We start from the raw sequence: 13,955 nt of genomic DNA on the forward strand, positions 1-13,955 counted from the left end.
AATAGCCGAGGTAAAAATAAAAGCCCCTGCAATGTGGAAAGAGTATTCTATTTTCATTTTCTGGGTTTAAACACAACCACCAGCTCTGTTCCTGTTCCTCCTGCACCATACAGACACAGATACAGGCCCCTTCCTCCCAGACAGGCGCCATCTCAGACACAGAAAGCTGAGTGGGCCAGTGCTTTCAAGTCACACCTTCAACATCATCCACAGTTTTGAAAACGAGTGGCTGTCAAATCAGACTGACAGGAGTAAGCTGTGCTTTTACCTTCCTTTGCAGCCCGATGAATACTTTCACTTAATTTACTCCCTATCACTTTCTGATTTTCCAGTAATAGGAGAGACAAGGCTTCACCCAGTATCCGTAAGTCATATGTGAGAGACGTGTTGCTAATGATCTAATGCAGGATACAACCTATTAAACTGCACCTTACTCTACTCAGACACAGGAATACCTACCACCTAAACTTATAGGTTCCCCTAGCCTGGATTTCCAATGCCCAGAAGGCGACAGTTTGCACATTACTGCAAGGAGGTCCAGGACCACGTACTAAAAGAATAATCCGCTCAGCAAAGAGGAGACTACCATCCTCGACCACATTCTGTGAAACTTTGAATGGGGATACACACAGACAGCACAACTATTCTTTAAGGAGTAACAGCTGGTTGGTTTCTTTCTAGTCTAGATTGTGTGATACGCAACTCTGATGCATTATGCAAATAATTAGTTCTATAACCATCTCTGAAGTTTCTGAAGGCTTTCAGTCAGAGCTCTGACTGAAACACTGTACTGCAAGTCTGCCCCTCTTACTATGAAAGAGAAAACAGGGTCTGACAGTGGTACTCAAGTTTGTCGGAAAAAAAACCCAAACAAACCCCCCCCCCCAAAATTTTCAAAATATATGAACAATGGAAATAATTCTAAGAATAGCCTGGCTTGCCTGGTGTTTATTATGCAAAACATTTGTTTCCATGTAACATAAAAATTACAGTGTTTACTAGTGATGCATAACCAACAAACTTCATAACATTATACAACAGTGGGAAATAATTGCAGGCTGGACAGTTCAACTTGATGGACGGATCTGAACCCTGGTTCAACAGGTCTACTGGTGCACACTGATGCAAAATGATACAATTAGAACACACTTTTTCAGTTTCAAGTTTCTTCTACACTCCTCAAGCAGACAGCTAAGGTCTTGGTTTGTTTTTTTCCTGAATAAAAAACCATAATCTTTTGGTGGTACCATGCTTAATCTGAATAATGTCACAAAAGGGTGTTTGTGGAGTTGGAAGGTAGGACTAGAAATGCATGACCTTGTATCTTTCCTATTAAAAAATATACATACTTATTCAGCTCTACTGCCAAACCACAAAATAAGTTAATTCAGAAATAAATGCTGATGTTGAAAACTAAGTTTCCAGTGGATGATATCATAGAAGTGTGGGTTTTTTTAAACAAAACTTTAGCAACAGTCTTTCCTCAGCCTGAATGCAAAGAACTTTCAGTGGGTCTAGAACAGAAAGCAAGAATAACTGTAATGCTGGGAGCATTTATTGCCCCTCCCTCTGCTTCATGCCAGCAGAACAGTGTAGCATACAGAAGGAAGAAGAACATGAAAACACTTCATGAAAGCGAAAGTGAAGGAAGGGGAATTAAAACAGCATGATGGAACTGGCACCTGCTTTTCTCAGGTTGGAGTTTGGCAATGGAATACAGTTCCTGGTGCCGCACAAAAGGTGCCACAGCAACATCTGATTAAGTATTGATCCCATATAAAACTCGTTATAACAGTTACATTAATTTAAGAAGTTTGAGAGGTTAATTTTACAGAATTATAGACTCCTTATGGTTGGAAGAGACCTTTAAGATCACCAAGTCCAACCACTAACCTAGCACTGCCTTTTGCAGCAAGAAGTTTTAAGATTACTGCTTATTCTCCCAGAAATAGCAGGAAGCTGCATGAAATCAAAACACCAGCACAAGCTACTTAATGTGGTCTAATTACCCGAGGCATGACATCACTGTACACCCAGCTCCCAATCAGTTGTGGGCAGTCAGATAGCACAGAAGCCTGGTATTAGTTACCACAAAGTCACAGCCCTACAAAGTCTGCAACATTTACCAGCTGTGTCACTTGTCATCAAGTTCCAGACCAAAGAATGTGACATTCATTTTTCAGCCTGTATAATTCTAACCCGTATCTTACAGTGGAAGAGCATGTGGTCCCACACAAATTTAGGAGTTACCAGGATAAGGAAGGGCCAAAAAATACTGTCAGCCAGCTCTTGTAAAAGGATTCTTGTGACTCTGTATTTCAGCGTTGGGAAGAAAAAGAGGCTTATGTGCTTACCTGATTTCAAGTGCTTTGATCGCTTCTAACATCTGTAGATACTCAGCTGCTTTCCAAACATCATTGGCTTCTTCCTCACCTTGGACCATTAGTTTTGCTGTATAGGTGAACTCAATTAGGTGACGAAATGCCATGTTACTTACACCTGTATACAGGCAAGAAAAACAGCAGTTTCACTTAGCAATTCCTTGGTCTCATCTGTGTGATGAATGCTGCAAGCTTGCCTGCTCACCATTTTGCTCATGGTACTGTAGCTGCTAGTTTCATAGAGACAACACCCTTAAAAGGCTTACGTTGGAATAAAAAGTCAGCTCTAGAAACACATGAATCTGGAACAACCACATAGTTATCCCATGGAAAAAGATAAGATGGACAAAAAACCTGAATAATAAAAAGTATATATTTAAATACAAAAATACAACCTCTCTCTCAAGAGACCTCTGAGCAGCATGTTACTGGAGGCTGAAATATCGCTCCAGGAATTTGCTTCCTGCCTACTGGGCAAGTACTGCTCCCTGACTCTCCTGTTCTTGCATCCCAGCCAAGGCATCTGCCATTGGCCACCACTGGCAGCCTTCTTCATCTGACCAGAATGACTGTTGTCAGGGAAAAGATTATATGTCACACTGTTAGTTCTAGAAGTATACATGGTCTGCCTGACCTCAATTAGCCATGAACTCAAGGTGGCGGCAGGAAAAAAAAAATGAAAAAAACACCCACAGAACCTCACACTTTTCCTTCCAAAAAATTTAATTCAAGACTTTTCTTTTTAATTTTTCTCCAGATTTTTTTTTCTACTGTTGGCAGCTGCCTCAGACCAACTCAAGAACTGAGACCTAGAAAGCTAATTTATATGATCAAGCATTTACGTAAGGCCTTACGAAGGATACTACATTCACTTCCAGCTCAGGAACACAACTCTGGAGGTTTTTATTTGCACAAATCAGATTACCTTCAATCTCCACCAAGGGCTCCTGAGTGAAATCTTGGAAGAATTTGTAGAAGAACTGGCTGCAGGCAGCAAGAACAGCCTTATGAGCTTTGAAATGGTGACCTACAAAGCAAGACAAAAAATTTTGGTTTAGGATAATACCTTCCTCACTCATAATGCAAAATACATGCAGACGCAGAAAAGAGACCACACAGTCTACAAATGTATTTCAGGACCATACAGTCACTTAGTACCTCTCCCTGTAACATGGGATACTACTGCAGCTAGCCCGTCCTGTCCCATGCAGACCCTTGCTGACATCACTGACCTTGCCGAAGCCTCTGCAACTCAATCAGCTGGAGGACTCACTCACTCCAGCATTTCTTTTTTCAGATATTTAAGTTACGGGAAATTCCTATGTAAACTTTCTCCTGTATGCCTTGGGCTCAGCTCTTGGGTTTTATTCAGGTTCTCCTTGTTTTTTGTTGCTTTTACAGACTGATCTATTTTATCACCACTTCTGCTACCATAAACACCACTGTACTGTAGAGCAGAGGTAGTTCTGCTCTGTTCTTCCTGGTTTCCAGAAAGAACTGCATATTCCTCATCACTGTGCTGCCTTCCCCTGGCACAGGCCTGAACACTCACAAGGCTCCACGCGACAGAGACAAGAGAAGCAACATGAATTAGAACTACACAGCCATGCACAAAACCAGCTTTCAGCTCAACACATGCATTTGGTAATACCAGAGCAGGAGTAAACGTTCAGGATAAGCTTTGTGCAAGCGCTGTCAGTCAAACTACAGTAATTCCTGAAGAGTAATTTTTACTTCATTTGCTTACTTTCTTCTAATTTGGGTCCTGTAGCACCCCTTCCCTTCAAGTGAGTTCTTGCTATCTTTTTAAAGATCAGGTGGTACTCCTTTAGCTAAGTCTGTCCTAGCTGACACGGCCTATCTTCCCTGAAGTCTTCATCTGTTCCAAGACTTTTTTGGGATAAGAAGCAATCTTAGGTGATCTATCAGACACCACCTTTTCTAAGGAAATAATAAGCATTTATATCTCGGTCATCCTTTTAAACTAATAATTATGTCCTTAGAGCACATATAAAAAGAAAAATGAGTGCTTCTACCCTATTTTAACAATATATTAAAATAACAGGCAGATACCAGAGAAGCATGAAGTAAATCTTATTTCAAAGTGGTGATGTCTGTTTTGTTTTTTAAAAGCACACTATTTGTACAAGTTTTCTGCATGCAAACAGTGAGCTCAAGTTAGGGAAAAATATTTTAACAGTGTTTTGGAAATCCTAAGAAAACAAGTTAAATATAGCACAGCAGTTTCAAAGTGGGCTTCTATCTGAACCCTTGTTTGGAAAAGCAGAAGCAAAATCATTAATCACTGCTGGAGACTCTGTTGGCCCTGAGATTTTAAATGAAACTGCAACCAACTCCAGAACAGAACCAAGAATTTGTTGGCAGCCCAGTCTGACAGCTGACCTGTGACAAACCCAGCAGGTTCTCAACACAGCTTCCAGAATTCTCTTTATGTTGACGGGTTCTCAGGCCTGTACATACCATCGACAATCAGTGTGATATCCGTAAACTGGTCCTGCTCACGTTGTTCATTCAGTCTATCCAAAATGACTTTATAGTGTTCAGGGAATTCCTGGATACATTCCATCGTTTCCTCGGCTTCCATGGCAAAAGGACTAGTCTGCAAAAGATACGGCATGAGAGCAAGAATACTGCACCCCTCAGTAAATACTATGCACAGTCAGTTTCACATACAAACACGAACTAACTAGCACTTTTCAGGGATCACAAAACGAACAGAAACACTAAACTGTCTTGGTAACAGGTTGACATGATTTTCGCTGACAGTAGGAAATGGTAGGGTTAATGATGTGGAATATTGCCTTATTTATACACATGAAAAAACAGTCAAAGTGGGTAAGTGTATCTCTTTACTCTACAGATTCAGCAAGGATGCACCTCCCTCAAAGCAAATACTGCAGAGATGTAACATCTCCACAGCCAACTACTCAACGACGCCCCAGCAGCGTAACATCAGAATCTTCATGCAGTTACTTCTCTAATTCTACCAATCCACTTGGTGGAAGAACAGTTCTTATAATTTTCAGACTTGAACCACATTTTGCACCTAGTAAACACAAGATGTTTACTTCCTTTAAATAAAGATACAATAAAGTAAGCACTTTTCAGCTTCCAAGTACATACGAATTCCAGGAATTCAATGTGCTGTTGCACCCAAGAGCAAAGAGCATCTTGTTCACCCAGCTTTCCTACAGCTCTCCACCTGCAAGGTGAAATATTCTTTGCCAGCCTTTTGAGAGAGACACATATGCTTGTAATCTGGTGGACCTTCCTCCCTTATACAACAAACATAGTTGAAGGCAGCAGTTGCAGAGGTTCTCAAACCTGAAGAGGTTTAGCAGAACTCTGTGCCTGTGGACCAGATGCAGATGTTAGCCTGCTGCTTATGCAAAAGAACCTCTGGAGAGTGTCCAAGTGCTTCAATGAATGCATTTCACATATTAACTCCAGGCAAAATAGCTTCAGATCTGCGCAGCAGCACTCATCTTCAACTCCCACATTCACATGGCTCGCACACTGAGAATGCCACAGAAAAGGCAAAACCATTTCAAAGTCACATTAGCACAGAAACATTGTTTCTTTTCACAGCCCAACTCACTTGGAAGAACCTACTAGAGGCAAAAGGAAAACTAGAGAAAATGTGGGCCCGCTGTTGGATGAGATGGGTGCCATGGTGACAGAGGACGCAGGGAAGGCGGAATTGCTGAATGCCTTCTTTGCTCCAGTCTTTACTGCTCAGGCCAGCTCTCAGGAGTCCTTGGCTTTGGAAGTAACAAAGTCTGGACAAAAGGAGACTTCCGCTTGGTTGAGGAAGATCAAGTCAGAGAACAGTTAAGTAAACTGGATATCCGCAAGGCCATGGGTCATGACTGGATGCACCCGCGAGTGCTGAGGGAGCTGGCAGATGTCATTGCTGGGCCTCTTTCCATCGTCTTTGAAGTGTCCTGGAGAACAGGCAAGGTGCCCGAGGAAAGCCAATGTCTCTTCAAAAAGGGCAAGGAGGACCCAGGAGACTACAGGCTGGTCAGCCTCACCTCCATCTCTGGAATGATGATGGAACGGCTCACCCTGGGTGTCATCTCAAAGTGTATGGAGGAAAAGAAAGCTATCAGAAGTAGTCAACACGGATTCACCAAGGGGAAATTATGTCTGACTAACCTGATAGCCTTCTATGATGGCATGACTGGATGGACAGATGAGGGGAGGGCGGTGGATGTTGTCTACCTTGACTTCAGCAAGGCTTTTGACACGGTCTTCTACAGCATCCTCACAGCTAAGCTTAGGAAGTGTGGGTTAGATAAATGGACAGTTAAATGGATTGAAAACTGACTGAAAGACCTCAGAGGGTCATTATTAGGGGCACAGAATCTAGTTGGAGGTCCGTAACAAGTGGTGTTTCTCCAGTCCTCTTCAATACATTCAACAATGACCTGGATGAAGGGACAGAAGGTACCCTCAGCAAGTTTGCTGATGACACAAAACTGGGAGGGGTGACTGAAACATCAGAAGGCTGTGCCACCATACAGTGAGACCTGTACAGGTTGGAAAGTTGGGCAGAGAGGAACATGATGGAATTCAACAAGGGCAAGTGTAGAGTGCTGCACCTGGGGAGAAATAACCCCAAGCACCAGTACAGGTTGGGAGCCAACCCGCTGGAAAGCACCTCTGAGGAGAAAGACCTAGGAGTCCTGGTGAACAACAGGATGACCATGAGCCGACAATGTGCCCTTGTGGCCAAGAAGGCCAATGGCATCCTGGGGTGCATCAAGAAGAGTGTGGCCAGCAGGTCAAGGGAGGTTAGCCTGCCCCTCTACTCTGCCCTGGTGAGGCCTCATCTGGAGTACTGTGTCCAGTTCTGGGCTCCCCAGTTCAAGAAGGACAGGCAACTGCTGGAGAGGGTACAGCAAAGAGCTACAAAGATGATTAGGGGATTAGAAGATGTCTCTTAGGAGGAAAACTCCTGAGGATCTGGGAAACTATAGGCCTGTCAGCCTGACCTCAGTACTGGGAAAGATCATGGAGAGGATCATCTTGAGTGAGCTCTCACGGCAAGGGCAGAACAGCCAGGGAATCAGGGCCAGCCAGACTATGGGTTTATGAAAGGGAGGTCCTGCTTAACCAACTTGATCTCTTTCTATGACCATGTGACTTGCCTTCTTGATGCGGGGAAGGCTGTGGACATTGTCTACCTGGACTTTGGTAGGGCCTTTGACACTGTCCCCCACAGCATTCTCCTGGAGAAGCCGGCAAATCATGGCATAGACAAGTGTATTCTTCACTGGATAAAAAACTGACTGGCTGGATGGCCATGCCCAGTGAGCTGTGATTAATGGGGTGAAATCTGGTTAGCGACCGGTTACCAGTGGTGTCCCTCAGGGCTTGTTTCTGGGGCCAGTCTTGTTTAATATCTTTATTGATGATCTAGATAAGGGAAGATGTCTCTTAGGAGGAAAACTCCTGAGGATCTGGGAAACTATAGGCCTGTCAGCCTGACCTCAGTACTGGGAAAGATCATGGAGAGGATCATCTTGAGTGAGCTCTCACGGCAAGGGCAGAACAGCCAGGGAATCAGGGCCAGCCAGACTATGGGTTTATGAAAGGGAGGTCCTGCTTAACCAACTTGATCTCTTTCTATGACCATGTGACTTGCCTTCTTGATGCGGGGAAGGCTGTGGACATTGTCTACCTGGACTTTGGTAGGGCCTTTGACACTGTCCCCCACAGCATTCTCCTGGAGAAGCCGGCAAATCATGGCATAGACAAGTGTATTCTTCACTGGATAAAAAACTGACTGGCTGGATGGCCATGCCCAGTGAGCTGTGATTAATGGGGTGAAATCTGGTTAGCGACCGGTTACCAGTGGTGTCCCTCAGGGCTTGTTTCTGGGGCCAGTCTTGTTTAATATCTTTATTGATGATCTAGATAAGGGAATTGAGTGCACCCTCAGTAAGTTCGCAGATGACACCAAACTATGTGGGAGTGTTGATCTGCTTGAGGGTCGGAAGGCTCTACAGAGGGATCTGGACAGGTTGGATCAATGGGCCAAGGTCAACGGGATGAGGTTTAATAAGGCCAAGTGCCGGGTCCTGCATTTCGGTCCCAACAACCCCAGGCAACGCTACAGGCTGGGGGAAGAGTGGCTGGAGAGCTGCTCAGCGGAAAAGGACCTGGGGGTGTTGGTAAACAGCTGGCATAACATGAGCCAGCAGTGTGCCCAGGTGGCCAAGAAGGCCAACGGCATCCTGGCCTGTATCAGGAATAGCATGGCCAGCAGGAGTAGGGAAGTGATGGTGCCTCTGTACTTGGCACTGGTGAGGCCTCACCTTGAGTACTGTGTTCAGTTCTGGGCCCCTCACTACAGGAAGGACATTGAGCTGCTGGAGCATGTCCAGAGGAGAGCCACCAAGCTGGTGAAGGGTCTGGAGAACAAGTCGTATGAGGAGAGTCTGAGGGAACTCGGCATCTTTAGTTTGGATAAGAGGAGGCTGAGGAGCAACCTCATTGCCCAACAGCCAGGGAATCAGGGCCAGCCAGACTATGGGTTTATGAAAGGGAGGTCCTGCTTAACCAACTTGATCTCTTTCTATGACCATGTGACTTGCCTTCTTGATGCGGGGAAGGCTGTGGACATTGTCTACCTGGACTTTGGTAGGGCCTTTGACACTGTCCCCCACAGCATTCTCCTGGAGAAGCCGGCAAATCATGGCATAGACAAGTGTATTCTTCACTGGATAAAAAACTGACTGGCTGGATGGCCATGCCCAGTGAGCTGTGATTAATGGGGTGAAATCTGGTTAGCGACCGGTTACCAGTGGTGTCCCTCAGGGCTTGTTTCTGGGGCCAGTCTTGTTTAATATCTTTATTGATGATCTAGATAAGGGAATTGAGTGCACCCTCAGTAAGTTCGCAGATGACACCAAACTATGTGGGAGTGTTGATCTGCTTGAGGGTCGGAAGGCTCTACAGAGGGATCTGGACAGGTTGGATCAATGGGCCAAGGTCAACGGGATGAGGTTTAATAAGGCCAAGTGCCGGGTCCTGCATTTCGGTCCCAACAACCCCAGGCAACGCTACAGGCTGGGGGCAGAGTGGCTGGAGAGCTGCTCAGCGGAAAAGGACCTGGGGGTGTTGGTAAACAGCTGGCATAACATGAGCCAGCAGTGTGCCCAGGTGGCCAAGAAGGCCAACGGCATCCTGGCCTGTATCAGGAATAGCATGGCCAGCAGGAGTAGGGAAGTGATGGTGCCTCTGTACTTGGCACTGGTGAGGCCTCACCTTGAGTACTGTGTTCAGTTCTGGGCCCCTCACTACAGGAAGGACATTGAGCTGCTGGAGCATGTCCAGAGGAGAGCCACCAAGCTGGTGAAGGGTCTGGAGAACAAGTCGTATGAGGAGAGTCTGAGGGAACTCGGCATCTTTAGTTTGGATAAGAGGAGGCTGAGGAGCAACCTCATTGCCCTCTACAACTACCTGAAAGGAGGTTGTAGGGAGGTGGGTGTTGGCCTCTTCTCCCAAGGGAATAATGACAGGACCAGAGGAAATGGTCTGAAGTTGTGGCAGGGGAGGTTTAGATTAGATATTAGGAAGAATTACTTTACTGAGAGAGTGGTCAGGCACTGGAACAGCCTGCCCAGGGAGGTGGTGGAGTCACCATCCCCGGAGGCATTTAAGAAACATGTAGACATGGCACTTCAGGGCATGCTCTAGCACCCAAGATCGTTGGTTTTTGTCTGTCTCTGTGTGGGTGTGGTGTGTGTTGATTTGGGTTGTGGGTTTTTTTGTTGTTTGTTTGTTTCTTTTTTGTGGTTGGACTCGATGATGATGGACCATGAATATTCTGTGTTTCCGAAAGGCTGAGGGAATTGGGTCTTTTTAATCTGGAGATGAAAAGACTGAGAGGTGATCAACACCTATAAATACTTAAAGGGTGGGTGTCAAGAGGATGGGGCCAGGCTTTCTTCAGTGGTGCCCAGTGACAGGACAAGAGGAAACAGGCACAAACTTGAACATAGAAAGTTCCATCTAAACATGAGGAACTTTACCTTGAAGGTGACATAGCACTGGAACAGGCTGCCCAGAGAAGTGGAGGAGTCTCCATCTCTGGAAACATTCAAAACCCTCCTGGACATGTTCCTGTGCAACCTGCTCTAGGTGGACCTGCTTTGGCAGGGGGTTGGACTAGATGATCTCCAGAGGTCCCTTCCAACCCCATTATCATTCTGTGATTCTGTAACATGTTTTCTGAGTGAGTCTTAAAGGAATCTGAGATATACCCTTCACTGTATTGTTATACCTAGTATAGGCAAAAGGAAGAAAGTCAGGAGAGCATCTAGTACCAAACCAAACACTGAATTTAGAGACGGAAACTTCTGGCCTGGCAAAGAAGCAGTTTTCTTCACAGTGCTAGAAGAAACTAGAGAGCAGGTGCTCCATGACTTCTGGTGCAGTTTCTTTTCATGTGCAATTAGAATCATAAAGTCCTGAGCACAAAACTGTTCTTTATGTGTACTAACCACATGAGCTTGTTGGAAAATACGAGGTGTTCTGAACTTGGTGTAAAATCTTTGTATATTTGTGATCTGGTACTGCATTCTATAATAATGGGAGAGGGGTATAGTTTAAAGCTACTGAAGCGGCATACCGAGGACGCCTGAAAAGTCAAGAAGAATAAGGAGGAGATAGGCATCTAAAACAGGCCTGGAAACCTACCAGAAGGACGAAAGGTAAAAAGTACACAGCGAGGAAGACGTCTTACTTCATCAGAAACGACCACCGAAGACCACTAGAAGGGACTGGAATGTCGCCAGAATGACGCAATCTATGAAGCAATCCCTAATGAATATGTAATAAGAGGTGATGGGGTGACTATTGAACATGTATGAAATTATATAATCGTGAGGGTATAAATTGTAAGTTGACACGGTTGTCGGCGAACCAGATTTGGGTGACTACCCCTGGTTCCCGGGCCCGCGACATAAAGCACCGCATATAACTACCGTCAAGTGGTTATGTGTTTGTCACCGACAAGCTGATGCCACCGCACTTGCTAACTCCCCTGTGTGGCTGTAAAAATGCTACCTCACTTACCACAAACACACATAAGGGTATACAGGGTTTGACAGAAGTAGAGAGAATTACAGAGTTATGATAAAAGCAAAATTATTTTCTTATAACTAACAGACATCAAGTAAAGGAAACTGTTGAATTCCTATTTTCACTACAAAACACTCTCTCCTGCATCTGTCATGGTTTCAGTTGGGATAGTGTTAACATTTTTACTAGCAGCTGGTATAGTGCTGTGTTCTGGATTTGAGATGAGAAATAGTTTTAATGATGCACTGGTGCTTTTAGTTGTTGCTCAGCTCTCAAGGTCTTTTCTGCTCCTCATACCGCCCTGCCAGTGAGCAGGTTGGGAGGGCACGAACTGAGAGGAGACACAGCTGGGACAGACGACCCTAAATGACCAAAGGGCCATTCCGTACCAAATAATGTCATGCTCAATCTATAAAACTGGGAGAAGGAAGGGGAGTGATGTTCGGAGTTATGGCGTTTGTCTTCCCAAGTAATCATCACTCGTGATGGAGCCCTGCCTTCCTGGAGATGGCTGAACACCTGCCTGCCGAGGGAAGCTGTGAATTAATTCCTTGTGTTGCTTTGCTTGTGTGCAGGGCTTTTGCTCTGCTTATTAAACTGTATTTAACTCAACCCACAAGTTTTCTCACCTTTACTCTTCTGATTCTCTCCTGCAGCCCAGCTGGGGAGAGTGAGCAAGCAGCTGCATAGTCCCGGTTGCTGGCAGGGGTTAAACCACTACAAATTGGCTCACAGAAAACTCATTTTTCCAAGAGCATGAAAAAAGAAGAGCAGAAGCAATGACGTATGGAAGTCTAGCTCTACCTGCCATTGCTGCTTTGCCAAGCAGATGCTGAAATACCTACTGTGGTCTTAAAGAGGACAGAGGAGACCAGCCTGTAAAGGCAAGGGAGAAAGTGAGGTGGAAGGGAGTGGATGCTGTGCTGCATTCACTTCACTCAATCTGTAATGACGGGTCTAAGACAGATGACCAACAGCTCCTGCCTTTCTTGTCATCTGGTATTCCACAAAGTCTTGTGTGGGAAGCTGCCAGCCATTTACTTCACTGATTAATTCTTCTTGCCAATTTCTGACACATCATAAAAGGACAGATGACTTGCAGTTAAAAGCATAATTCCTTAAAAGTTGGAATAAAATTTTCACCTCCAACTTGCATGATTTCCACCTACCTAAATGCAATTTACTCCAAAACTGGATGTTCATAGTTGAATCCTACCAAGAACCCCCTCAAAATAATAATCTCCATGCTACAAAATCTAAAATAAAAAAAAAACCCTGTCTTTCGAAGGACTCTTTGTCAGGAAGTGTAGTGGTAGGACAAGGGGGAATGGTTTTAAACTGGAAGAGGAGAGATTTAGATTAGATACTAGAAAGAAATTCTTTCCTGTGAGGGTGGTGAGACACTGGAACAGGTTGCCCAGGGAGGTCATGGATGCCCCATCCCTGGAAGTGTTCAAGGCCGGCCTGGATGAGGCTTTCAGCAACCTGGTCTAGCAGGAATTATCCCTGCCCATGGCAATGGGGTTGGAACTAAATGATCTTTAAGGTCCCTTCCAACCCAAACCACTCTACGATTCTATGAACTTATGATAGCTAGTTTATTGTAATGAATTAACACAGAACTAGTAAAAAGACTGACTTTATTGCATATCTAAAGGCAGTTGCTGCATTTATTGAATATTCTTGCTTTAGAAACTCATGTGATATTGCAGGAAAAAAAAGCCCAACACAACAGCATACATTCAATAGGAGCATGGCTACCTGGGAGGAAGAAGTGAAAGGTACAGTCAAGAGAAGGCAAGAAAGCAGCCTGGAGAGATCCAAGTCACCACTTAAGAGTAGGCTCATGGGAGAACGATGGAAACTGGACTACCTCAGTTGTCTATCTTGTTTTTCTAGGAAGATGCAGTCAACTACTGCTTAACATGCTTAATAGCAACTACTGACTTAACCTTATCAGCCTGTAACAAGGGATGCGTCTCACATGATGGAATCATAGGATTGTCTAGGTTGGAAGGGACCTTTAAGATCACCTAGCCAAGACACGCATAGGATCTGCAGATGTGTTTTTGACATCTCCCTCAAGGAAGCCATTTCACTATTACTGCCTTCGTGCACTATGGCGGGAACTCCTTGCATTTTATGCACCAGGTGCTTGTTTCCTTTGCCCAGGGGAGTCAGGCGGGAGGTGGGCAGGCAGAGCGGTGTTAGGGCAATCCCGGCGGAGCAGTAGCCCGCACCTCGCTGTCCCCATCTCAGGCACGGGGAGTCAACGCGGGGGGTCGGTCTGGCGGGCAAGAGCGGCAGCGCCCGCTCCCACCGAACACCGAGGTGAAGGCCTCTTCACCCCGTCCCGGTGTGATTGCCCCGGAAAGCGGCAGCCGCGTGGCCCTGTTCCCCTCGGCCACGGACAAGGCCTCGCTGCCGCCGAGGCGGAGGCGCCCGAGCCACGGCCCGGCA

The 13,955-nt window shown here is 45.4% G+C and overlaps 1 protein-coding gene across 2 annotated transcripts in view; it reads right to left on the reverse strand.

Moving 5' to 3' along the window:
* The window catches only part of ZNF131 (zinc finger protein 131), a 29,845-nt gene that overhangs the window by 10,631 nt on the left and 5,259 nt on the right, over window positions 1-13,955 (reverse strand). For both annotated transcript variants that reach the window (XM_014964890.1, XM_014964891.1), the window contains exons 2-4: window positions 4,863-5,001; window positions 3,307-3,408; window positions 2,355-2,499 (exon numbers count right to left, since the gene is read on the reverse strand). In XM_014964890.1, the coding sequence (XP_014820376.1) occupies window positions 2,355-2,499; window positions 3,307-3,408; window positions 4,863-4,986 (371 nt within the window). In that variant the 5' untranslated portion in view covers window positions 4,987-5,001. The remainder of the gene's footprint in view (window positions 1-2,354; window positions 2,500-3,306; window positions 3,409-4,862; window positions 5,002-13,955) is intronic.

This window comes from Calidris pugnax, unplaced genomic scaffold, assembly GCF_001431845.1.
Source record: "Calidris pugnax isolate Ruff unplaced genomic scaffold, ASM143184v1 scaffold273, whole genome shotgun sequence".
NCBI lineage: Eukaryota > Metazoa > Chordata > Aves > Charadriiformes > Scolopacidae > Calidris > Calidris pugnax.